Genomic DNA, 12,055 nt, shown 5'->3' on the forward strand with positions numbered 1-12,055 from the left:
AAAATCGAGACCTGTCGCCAGTCAGCTCGTGAGCGGCTCCACCCTACACAGCCGGAAAGAGGCGACATCCGCCTCTCCCAATAAATAAACTAGCATCTGCCATCCTATCGCGTGCCAGCCGTAGATGTCATCACACAAATTCCGCAGACTTTTAACAAGTGACGGCGCTTAGAGTTGAGCGTGGGCGGTATCAACTGTCACCAACACTGGACGCCGGAAGACTCGTGGATGTCCAATTCGAGGAAAGGCCGTCAACAAAGTCCTGCGAATCCACCCGGGATGTCGGTCGGATTCCACTCACTTAAGGGATGATAATGAACGGACGTGGATGTATGGTGTTCACCATGGGCGTGTTTCCTTCATAATGGAAGGGTGGAGCAAGAAACAGTTGTTATACTGTATGTATGTCCAGTTATACACGTTAGCCTAGCTCACTAGCCCTTAGTTCTAAACCGTTACATCAAATTAGTGGGCTGAGTTCACCAGGCAACTCAGCCCACTAATTTAAAAAGGTACACACGCCAATCAGGTTCGTTGACTTTTTCGCGTTAGCAACGCGGATATATTTTTCCCCCCGTGACAGGTTGTTACTAGCATAGCAACCCCTTTTACTTCCCTTTCGTCATTGGATTATGCATTTTGCTGTTGCTTTGTCAGACCTAGCCTGTTAGCTAACCAACTAGCTAGATACAAGAAGTCGATAAACCCCATCGAAAAGAGCTGAGGGAAGAAAAAGGAAATTAGACTGTCAAGCGAGCGACAAATATGGCCCAAGAAGAGTTTCCTTTGCATTTCCTGGTGTGGAACAATCAATATCAGCAGCTCGACCAGGAGATGCAAAAGGCAGAGGTATGTTTGTTTGACATCTTACTGTGTAAAGTGTCGTACTGCATTGCGCTGAAGATGCTTGTTGCACGTTTGCCACCACAGCAGGACCTGCAGCGAGCGGATCCAAGAGGGCGCACCCCTTTGGAGCTCGCAGTGTCCCTGGGCCACCTAGAGTCCACCAGAGTGCTGCTCAGATACACGGCAGACCCAACACACTGCAACGCACAAGGCTGGACAAGTTGGTTCTCCGTTGTGGCCTTCTGTTTTTTCTTTGCCAGGGTAGACAAAGAATCACTGATGTGTGTTTGGGTTTCAGTCTTGCAAGAGGCAGTGAGCACTGGGGATCCTGAGCTGGTTCAACTGGTACTCCAGTACAGAGACTTTAAACGGGCAACTGAGCGGCTGGCAGGCATCCCAGAGCTCCTGAGCAAACTAAGACAGGTACAAAGAAAACTACAAAAAACTCTAAATGGTTTATTTCTCTCAAGATGCATTTTCACACGTTTTCCACAATTGATTCAAGCATTTTGTTTAACACCACACATCTATTTTATTGACTTCAAATGTATCTTCGTTCATCTATCTATGCTGGTAAAGTACTGTACGGGTATAGACAGCCAGGACACATCTTTGCTCTTCTAAATGTTAATTCACAATTGTCATCTTTTAGTAACATTTTTGCATGCTTTTGTGCAGGATGGTAAATTAAATGTGATGAAACACTAAGTTGTCATCTTTGTTTTCATCTTTGTGTGTTCCAGGCACGAGATTTCTATGTGGAGATGAAGTGGGAGTTTACCAGTTGGGGTGACTGCTTTTATTAATCATTTTTATTCAGCACCAAGGATTCTATGAAGCAACAGTATCACTGGAACCTCAATGTTTGAACAAAATACCTTTGTGATTCAGTTGGATTGCAAAAAATTAACCACAGGCCATTATGGAAGTAGAAATGATGAGTATGATAACTATTAGGCACTTGACCAATTACGTTCAACTGAAACCTTTAGCTCCAATTGTCTCATACAAATATGTATCTTCTGCTTCAGGGCACAGACAATATTCACCAGACACTTGTCAAAAATTTGCGATGTGCTGTCAGATTTTGCACAGTACAAACGATATTGCCGGATAGATATTGTACCATTGTACCCTCCAAATTAGCCAAGACATCCTATCCCACTTCCAATCCTGTTCCTGAGCCATCAGCAGGCCAGCAGATGATGAAAAAAATGTGCAACTCAGATTGGAATAGTTATTCATTTCAAATGTTTTGATGGTTAATTTGGGTCTTTATCTCCAGACACTTTTATGAAATTGTTGTTGACGCTTTAAGTAAAGACTTGTCCTTTTGACTGGTTTAAAAGTTAACAGATTCCACACCACCCCACGAGTCTCACCACACCATTCTGATTAAGTTTGCTTATGTTGATTTTGAGCTAAGCAGTAAAACCCACCTGTTTATGGCTATCTCAGGTGATTTTACCTGTTACTGTCAACAGAAAATGACATCACAGACGCTCGGAGCTTAGGTAACGACCAATCGTGGCTCAGCTGCAGAAAACAGGTGAGCCGTAATTGGTCATGAGTTGAGGCTTCAGCAATGTGGAGCGCATATAACATATCACTGGAAAGAAAGTTTTTAGGTGCCCTTTTAAAAATGGTGTCAAATCTATGGCATGAGCGGACATTGGTTGGTTACAAAGTGTCCGGTGTGGTGCCGGCATAGCATCATTGCTATAACTTTTTTTAAACGTTAACAAATTACTTTTATTAAATAAAATAACTTCTAACTTAAAATGCAACTCCCAGGGACGGATTGCCCATATCTGCATTCTACATTTAAAACATGACTTTTCTCCATGTGTGCTTTCTGTGTTTTACCTCGCTAGACCATCTAAATGTTCTGAATCCTATGGTAATGATTTTAACATCAAATCTCTTGTCTTTTTGGTTCAAAACACGTCTATCAATTCTCCTTCAGTGCCTTTGGTGTCTAAGGTGTGCCCAAGTGACGTGTACCGGGTGTGGAAGAGTGGCTCGTGTCTCCGCGTGGACACGACCCTCCTGGGTTTTGAACACATGACCTGGCTAAAAGGGAGGCGGAGCTACATCTTTAAGGGTGGAGGTTTGTGTGCAAAAGTCTAACTCTTATCTTTCACTGCCAAGCTTGTTGTTCTCCAATGTCATCCCTCACTATTTTCTGTAGACAATGGAGCCATGGTCATGGAGGTGGACCATGAGAAACAGGTGGTGTACACGGAGCCGCTTGTCTTGTCTCCACGTGATGCGCCATCCCTGCTCGCCGCCATGCAGCCTTCGCAAGAGAACACTGCGCAAAGACTCACGTCGCCGATCGTATCCACACACCTCAACACACGCAACATTGCCTTTGAGCGGTAAGACGTCTACTGTCTTGAATAAATCCTTCTTTAATGCTGTGAGAGACACCAGATGATTTTCTGTTAGTGAGGAAATACTTTTGGCTTTTTTTTAATATTAGACCAGTGATCCTGTGGTCTATATCCCAAATGAAATAATGAAAAGTTGCAAGCTTAAAGGGTGCGTCAAAGTGGCACCAAAATACAGTGAAAATTCAATGGATAAATCAGCATCAGAATCATCTTTATAGCCAAATATGTAGAACACACAAGGAATTTGTCTCCGGTCGAACACGCTGCACTAGTATCATCATAAGAAAAATGGAGGCACTATACAGTTCTATTTGGGTTACGGTTTAAAGAGTTAATGGCTTGGGGGAAGAAGCTGTTTAAATGTCTGCTGGATTTGGTGCACATGGATCGGTAGCGCCTGCCTGAGGGGAGTAGCCGGAAAAGGTGCGGATGGTCCAGTAGGATTTTCGGCGCCCTTGCAGTGTGCAAGTCGAGAGTGGGTGACTCGAAATTAATTTGTTCTGTGAGCCTGTTTACCTGGAGCCGTCATAAATCGAGGTAATGTTTCTCATTGAAATGAATGCAAATGTAATTTACCGATTTAATGCATAGATATATAGAAATAAGTGAGAACACATTATTATGAAGACAAGAAACAACTATTGTTCATTAGCTTTTGACCAAAGTAGGGGGAAAAGGGACGACAGCTCCATCTTCTTCCCTAATAACCTGGGGAAATTGTAATTCACGTTTTTTTCCTTTCAATCTGTTTCATTTCTAATTCATTGTTTGCCTTTGTCACGCCTAACCAGGTAAACATGTCTTTTTCTTTGCACCCCAAAAACCAAATCGGATGTTGCGTTGTATTTGGTTGTTTTTAAAATCCATCCATTGATTTTCTTATCCGCTAATCCACATACCCTAAAACAAACAACTATTCACGGTCTCAATCACAACGAATGACAATTTCGAATATTCCATTACCATCGTGGCATCCCTTGCCATGCATGTTTTTGGAATGTGGGAGGAAATCGGAGTACCTGGACCAAACCCAAGCAAGCGCGGGAAAAACATGTAAACTCCACACAAACTGGGGTCAGGAACCACTGCACGTCTGCAGTGTGAGGCGGACGTGCTAAAAAGCCAACTACAGTGCTGCTTTGTTTATTTGTATATTATATATATATATATATATATATATATATATATATATATATATATATATATATATATATATATATATATATATATTTATTTATTTGTATATTTGTAATATGTGTTTATAATTTCAAATTGTCTTGCTCACACTATCACCAGGGAGTTTATTTACAGAAGGCAGTGCTTCTTTGGAATGGACACTGCTGCTTCTTGCATCCTTAATTATGTGAATGTCTCAAATTGGGGTACAACTTCTGCTTTGCGACGTGCATGGATAGATATTTTGACATGATGGCATTGACATTCATTGCTCAATTAAAGAGATTACTAGAAAATGGCTTGGGGACTTCCCTGTGGGTACCATTTGGCTAATCATCTCTGACTGCAATATTAAATAGGCAGATGGAGAACTTCTGCCCACAGTGGACTTCCCCATTTACAGAGGGATACAAGTGTTTTTCAGTACTTTATAGCAATGCATGATGCACATTGTCAAAAATATTATCTAACCTGAGAAGAAGCGCAAACTAGATCCATTCACAAGTCGGTGAAAAGACAGTTTGTATATTGAAAATATGTGCTTGTGTGCATAGCTCGAATTGGATGTTCATAGGTTGAGGTTCCACGATGTACTTCTGTTTTTAGCAACAAGTCTGGAATTTGGGGCTGGCGTTCTGAGAAGAGTGAAATGGTCAGTGGATATGAAGCCAAGGTGAGACTTATGACTTCATTTTTAATCGGTAATTCAGAGAAGTAACTAAAAATCCAAAATATGACCCATTGAAACAATTTTGTCATGTTGGTGCCCAACTGTACACAATAAGTGTGCCATGTCAAGTTGGACTATCTAGTATCTACCGTGAATGTAATATATTTAGAGAAAACACTTTGTGCTGGTGTTTAAGGTTTACAGTGCAACCAATGTGGAGCTTGTAACTCGGTCAAGAACGGAACATCTATCAGACCAGGATAAATCCCGCAGCAAAGGTGAGGCCACAACGCCATTTTGTGTCAAACCAAACCCTAAATGTAAAAATTTTAACCCTTAAACTATCAAGCACACAATGTCAATTTCACTTTATACGAAATGTTGCATTCAGGGTCCAAAACTCCTCTGCAGTCCTTCCTGGGAATAGCTGAACAGCACACAGCTTCCAATGGGGTAAGGACCACCGAATGAAATAATCCCACCTTTAGCACATGCTAAAGGTACCTCATTGAAAAGAATAACACGTATTTGTCCCTGAGAGGGACTGAAAAAATGTGTTTATCCTACATTTTATTGAACATGTTAAATGTCTACACGATCCAATGTCAGCCTTGGATTTACACCGGTGGATACAATTAGTCTTGGATTGAGATCAAACCTGTTTTTGACTGTAGCATAAAATAAACACTCGCACACAGACAACATGGCACCTTGTTATGAGGAGACATTGCTATCTGCTGTGTTCGTTTTTTTTTTTTTTTTTTTTTACTGTTGCATTAATTGACAATTGATTCTCTCGCTCTTGTAGAGCAACGTGTCCCAGTGCGCCAGTCCACATAACCCCACTGCCATCACAGCTGAAGAATACTTCAATCCAGAGTTCAACCTCAACGGCCGGGACATTGGACGCCCCATTGAGCTCACCAGCAAAGTACAGAGGTATGACTGAGTTGTGACAATGAGACATGACCACGTATGAGTCTTCTTTTCCTTTCGGCTTTTCCTTTCGAGGGGTCGCCAAAGCGAATCAGTGTCCTTCATCTTCAGAGGTTTAATTCGCATGTTTGTTTTGGCCAAGCTTTTACGTCGGATGCCCTCTGTATTTACACTTGGGGCCGGCACAATAAGACTCTGGCTTGTGTCCCCTTGTGGCTACAGAACAAGCAACTCTATGAACTTAATAAAGATGACGATGCTCAGTAAAAGGCTCCCAAAATAAAATGGTCATCGGCACAGCTATACTCACACATACATAATAGTGAATTTAAGATTTATTCTGTCTGTGTCAGGTTCAAGGCAAATCTGTGGTTGAGTGAGACTCATCCTCTGTCGCTGGCCGAACAAGTGACTCCCATCATCGACCTCATGGCCATCTCCAACGCTCACTTTGCTAAGTTACGCGACTTCATCACCTTACACTTGCCTCCAGGTTTTCCAGTCAAAATAGGTGAGAACAAAGTCCTTTTTCAGAATCAGAAAACCTTTATTCGTCCCACAATGGGGAAATTTGCAGTCTACAGCAGCAATTTGAAAGGGGATGGGGTGGGGGTGAAAGGATAGAAAAACAAGATATTCTAAGCATAGTAAAATAAAAATGTCAGCAGACTGAAATGTATAGTGTAAATGTGCAAAACCGTTTCATAAAAAAACTGTACATAGTGCAAGTATCAAGAAAGGTATATTGATCCATGTAGCTGTACTGCATCAACCCATATTTACAGTACAAGTGTCCAGTTTTTTTGTTGTTTTGTTTTTTCATATGTGATTATTGAGAATTGGGGGGGTTGGGGGGTGATCAATATTGAACTCATTTGTTTTTCTGATTGAATTGCCTCTGTCCTTCAGAGATTCCGTTGTTTCACGTGCTGAATGCCAGAGTGACCTTCAGTAACTTGTGTGGCTGTGACGAGCCAGTGAGCTCAGTGACAGTCCACAAACCAGAGAGCTCGGAAGAAGCAGGTAACTGTTAATGCACACTCCCAAAATCGGTCTGCATAACTCACTGTTTCCACTTCATCTGCAACAGTGGTCAATCACTGTATATCAATGTAGATTGTTGACAAACATCCTAGAAAGGTCTATTCCTTATTTCAAACTTGAGGTTCATTGAAGATGGAGGGAGTTATTCAAAGAAATATACTTCTGAAATACCACCTCACGAGGAGTACAAAGTAGTCCATCATGCTGCACACCGAGTGACGAAAACATATGCCACTCGCGCAGTGAACAGGGTTTAGCAGCTCGCTTTTTCATGAGGAATCGACAGTTGACAACTAGTATTGTGGCCAGAATTTTAAAAGGAAAAGCATGGTTGCAGATGTAACAGGTTTTCCAAAATGTGATGTTCTATTCTATCACATGATCTTCAGAGCCACACTTGTATTTCCACGGACCGAGTGAGATCCATTAATTTAATCCATATCGGAGACCACCAAGCTTTTTGACACTCACAGCAACTTCTTTGGCACTGATGAATGGGCTACCCCTTTGATATAAACACATCTGAAAAAACAAACATGCTCAAATTTCTGTTAATCATGTTCTGTTATAATCCGATTCATTTGTGTGTTCATTATTTCTCACAACAATTAACAAACTCATACATATAACCCACTTTTTCCCCCCCTCCAAGTCCGATGATTAAAAATACAGAATGTAAAAAAAAAATCAAGGGTCCCCAACCCCTGGGTCGCGGACCGGTACCGGTCCGTGGGTCATTTGGGACCGGGCCGCGCAGAAAGAATAAATAATTTATATAATTTCCGATTTATTTATTATCTGAGTCCAAACTATGTTTTATTTTGAAAAATGAAAAGTCACCGCTTGCAGCGCATTTCCGTGACGAGGAATGGGTCGCAAAACTCACATACTTGTGTGACATATTCAACCTGCTTAATGAACTCAATCTGTCACTTCACTGGAAAATGACAACTGTCTTCAAGTTGGCTGATAAAGTAGCTCCATTTAAAGCCAAACTGGATTTGTGGGGACGGCGCGTGAATAGCATTTTATTTGACATGTTTCAAACATTGGCGGTGTTTTTGGAAAAGACTGAGCCCGATCCTTCATTGACGAACTGCCAGGGATTGGATCCGCAACCCATTTGTCAACAAACCAGGTGAATCCAGCATGCCTGTGCAAGAGGAAGAACAACTGCTGGAGTTAACAAATGATGGTGGACTTAAAAGTATGTTTGAGACAACAACTCTGCCGGTGTTTTGGATTAAAGTGATGGCAGAATACCCCGAGATCGCCACAACAGCACTGAAAACCCTGTTGCAGTTTCTGACATCTTATTTGTGTGAAGCGGGGTTTTCTGCAGTGACAGCAACCAAAACAAAACTACGCAGTAGACTGGAAATAAGCAAGACACTTCAGGTGTCATTGTCTCCCATTATCCCTAGATGGGACCGTCTCATTGCAGAGAAACAAGCTCAGGGGTCCCACTAATTCAGTTGTAGTGAGTTGTATTTTTCATGCGCTTTGTACTTGTTTTTGTGGTGTATCTTATTTTGAAGGCACGTTTAAACATTACCATGGTCACCACAGTCCGCTAAGGGGCAGAGACTATGTTGCCGCGATGTTACCAGGACTCTGCTAATAGTTATATAAAAATACACAATTGATTCACGTTTATTATTATATTTAAAAGAAAGAAAAAAACAGTTTCCATGCCTGTCGTATCATTTTATTTTGTTGTAATTATTCGCCGGTCCGTGAAAATATTGTCTGACATTAAACCGGTCCGTGGCGCAAAAAAAGGTTGGGGACCCCTGCAGTATATCAGCTTTACTTGAATTTTAACACTTCACCCTAGAACGAGGACTGTGACATAAAAATCAATCACTTATACTGGACTGTTCCAAAAAGATTGCAATAAGGCTGGGAAAAAAAACAAACATGCTTTTCCGTGAAATTTTACAAAACTTAAAACATCACAGAAAAATACACACATCTCAAGCGTGGCAAGTGAAGAAGTGACCGACAATATACCGTAGTTACAAGTGATGATGCTTCAGGTGGTCAGAAAGGAATCTTTCAAAGTCACATACTGTGGCATTGTTCAAATTTTTAAGTCGTGTGTCTTGTTGACAAAATCACAGATATTTACGAAACCCTGAGCAACAAAACACACATGGATTTAGTGATCTCCATTTCCATTTTGTTGTGAACTGTCTTCACAGGGCAGTCGGCCGCTGCCTTCCACTGCGAGGTGGACCCTTTGGTGTTCGAGCCCCCAGCAGACTACACCACACTTGGGCCGGGCCGCAATGAGCCAATGAGGGATGAGGATGACAACCTGCTGCAGTTTGCCATCCAGCAGAGCCTTTTGGACGCTGGCACGGAGAGTGACCAGGTTAATACGTAACCTCAGACACCGCTTATTTAATTTATCAGCACTTTCATTCTCACTACTTATTCTACTCAAGTAAAAAATGAAATGAAAAATGAATTAGAAAAGTTGAAGACCATGAACATTCATTGTAGCGCATTGGTGTTACAGAGGACTCGTTTGTGTTTGTCTGACCAATGCATTGACTTTCAGTGGTTGGATCTAATTGCAGCATTGGAATTGCAGCTGCACACTTTCAGAATAATATATTTTAACATAGCTTTGATCTGATTAAAATCTCATTACTTTGCAGCAGATACCCTGCAGTGCAGGGTCCCTGTACACATGGACATGATCAGTTATTCAAGGGACTAGATCATAAGAAGAATGAAACCTTGGAGCCCTTGAGCTTTTCTTCCACGATAAAGTAGACTTATAACTATTAAAAAAAAGATCACTTAAACAGCCTAATTATGTCATGATTACTTGTACAGTGATACCTCGGCTTACGAACGCTTTAGCTAACGAACCTTTCACCTCACGAACAAGAAATTTGGGAGAATATAATCTTTGCATACAAACTTGTTTTTGGGAGCACCACAATGGCTGGCTCTTTTTTGTCACATATAAATGACATTCTTACTTTTTAATCGTCTTAATTTTTTTAGGTGACCATCTGGGAGGCCCTGACCAACAGTCGTCCGGGACATCAGTCGCCTCTCTATGAGGAAGATCCTCAACTTGAGAGGTGAACTTTTTTCTCCCCCAACTTTGTCAACGTGCAAGTCAGTTCTCTGATATCATGATGGTCCGTGCCTAATTTGGTGAGAGAAAGTAATTAAGCATCCATGAATAGAACTCTGTCATCACCGCTTCCTTCTGGCCCACCTGGGAAGCACTTTCTATTCCCAATCCCCTTTTACTGAAGCTCAGCAATGATGTCTTTCTCCCTCTCTTCTGTATTTGTGCCTTTTTTTTCAACAGGGCCATTCAGGAGTCTTTGTGCATCTCGTTAGCTAGCAGAGGAGAGAGTGTTGCAGCACAGGACCACAGCCGGCCCCCACCAGACTCCCCATTGAACCACACCACCAATTTTCCTCTCTCTTACAACAGAGCGACCGAGCCGCCGTTATCAGGACACTTTGGTGGGGCGAGCAACTTCGATGAGCAGCTGCGCATGGCCATGGAGCTGTCATGCCGTGAGCAGGAAGAGATAGACAGGTGAGGTTGTCCTCAAAGACTTTATAGACATTTAGTTTTTACTTGCTTTTTTGACAGTTATCAGTGCCGCCATTTTACTTACTTTCCCTTTACCCACACAGTAAACATAATTACAGAGAACACATTTTTTTCTTCTGTGAAATTTTCAACTCTCTGTTGAAAGAGCCTCACACTTTTTTGTGCTCTTTCTATCATGCTCTAAAATGCAGGAAGTTGGTACCTAATCGGAATGATTAAATCAGATTGCGATCAGAATGAGAAAGCCTTGAATAGTGCCACAATGGGGAAATTTGCAACTACATTGGTCTTGAGTTTTTAACTTGTTCCTTCACTATACTCAGAGCTCAAAACACTTCTGTCAAATAATATTTTCCTCTTGAAATGTAGTAGCAATGTCAACCATCCATTCCGCTAAAGACAGCTAAATAACTTAATTTAAAAAATGCACCTAATATTCGACTACCATACAGTGATGACATACAGGGTAAAGTATTTAATAAAATATAAAGAGGCAGTATTTTTTGGGGGGCCATCTTGGAGCTTTATAGAACAGATGAACATGGAGACGGTCACAGCTCCTCATTACTTTGCAGCGGATACCCTGCAGTGCAGGGTCCCTGCACACAACTGGGGTTCACTGTAATCTGGTTCTAGAATTCTGATAAACACTAGACTGTCGCCTTCTAGGCATCTCTGTAGATCAATATTGAGTTGACATTTTATTGAATCTAATGATTGGCTAACATTTTGCAGGAAGTGGAAAGAGGAAGAGGAGGAAATGGAGAGGATCCTGCAGCTATCACTCACCGAGAAGTAATGTGACATGAATGGAGAAGCGGATTTTCATTGAAGGACACAAACTCCTAATTTATTCTGGTTTTATTTGTATTTTTGAACCCCAAGATGTTAAGTTATTTAAGACATTTTATTTATTTCTTTATCTGATGAGCATCCCTAAAACGTGTGTTGAAAAAGAATGACAAAATGTGCAAACTAGAACTCTGATTCACATGACAATGAAGACAGAGATCAAAGGGATTTTTAAAATTATATTTTGCAGAGTCTTGTCGTCTTTACAGAGTGATGGTTGGTCGACATTCTTTCAACCTCGGACATGCTCTCTGTTACTGACGAAGAGACCTAAAATAAAACATATACAACTATTTGAACATTTGACTTGCTTGTGTTTGTGTGAAAATTCAATACATAATTAAATAAGAATTTTTAAAAGTATCATCCTTTGAATCTTTTTTCTTTTTCTCTAGTTCTAAGAATTACCATTAATTTATTCTGGTAAACACCCAATGCTAATAAACTATGTAACTACTGTAACGTTACGAGTTAACTTTATCTTATTTCATCTTCATGAAGTGACAAAGTATCAAAATATTTTTGTTAATTTAGTAGTAAACT

At 41.0% G+C, this 12,055-nt stretch overlaps 1 protein-coding gene across 2 annotated transcripts; it reads left to right on the top strand.

Annotated features, from left to right (window-relative positions):
* Window positions 1–32: 32 nt before the first annotated feature.
* ankrd13d (ankyrin repeat domain 13D) lies at window positions 33–11,811 on the top strand. Of its 2 annotated transcripts, none has more exons than XM_088988226.1 (16): window positions 33–849; window positions 931–1,066; window positions 1,145–1,269; window positions 1,590–1,635; window positions 2,813–2,956; window positions 3,038–3,227; window positions 5,025–5,091; window positions 5,285–5,366; window positions 5,480–5,541; window positions 5,897–6,027; window positions 6,378–6,535; window positions 6,934–7,047; window positions 9,273–9,445; window positions 10,090–10,169; window positions 10,535–10,642; window positions 11,396–11,811. In XM_088988226.1, exons 1-16 carry the CDS (start codon window positions 766–768, stop codon window positions 11,457–11,459), a joined length of 1,764 nt encoding a protein of 587 aa, XP_088844352.1. In that variant the 5' UTR covers window positions 33–765; the 3' UTR covers window positions 11,460–11,811. The 2 variants fall into 2 exon arrangements, with proteins under 2 accessions (XP_088844352.1, XP_088844343.1); XM_088988217.1 differs by having other exon boundaries at window positions 37–849; window positions 10,406–10,642.
* Window positions 11,812–12,055: the final 244 nt, after the last annotated feature.

The sequence above is a fragment of the Hippocampus bargibanti genome, linkage group LG02, assembly GCF_051943395.1.
Source record: "Hippocampus bargibanti isolate YZ-2025 linkage group LG02, ASM5194339v1, whole genome shotgun sequence".
Taxonomy (NCBI): Eukaryota; Metazoa; Chordata; class Actinopteri; order Syngnathiformes; family Syngnathidae; genus Hippocampus; species Hippocampus bargibanti.

Excerpts from the sequence above, each read along its gene's own strand:
- ankrd13d (XM_088988217.1), top strand. The coding sequence starts at position 766 with ATGGCCCAAGAAGAGTTTCCTTTGCATTTCCTGGTGTGGAACAATCAA. Across the intron at positions 2,957-3,037 it reads CTACATCTTTAAGGGTGGAG|ACAATGGAGCCATGGTCATG; the intron begins GTTTGTGTGCAA and ends TATTTTCTGTAG. Across the intron at positions 7,048-9,272 it reads AGAGAGCTCGGAAGAAGCAG|GGCAGTCGGCCGCTGCCTTC; the intron begins GTAACTGTTAAT and ends CTGTCTTCACAG.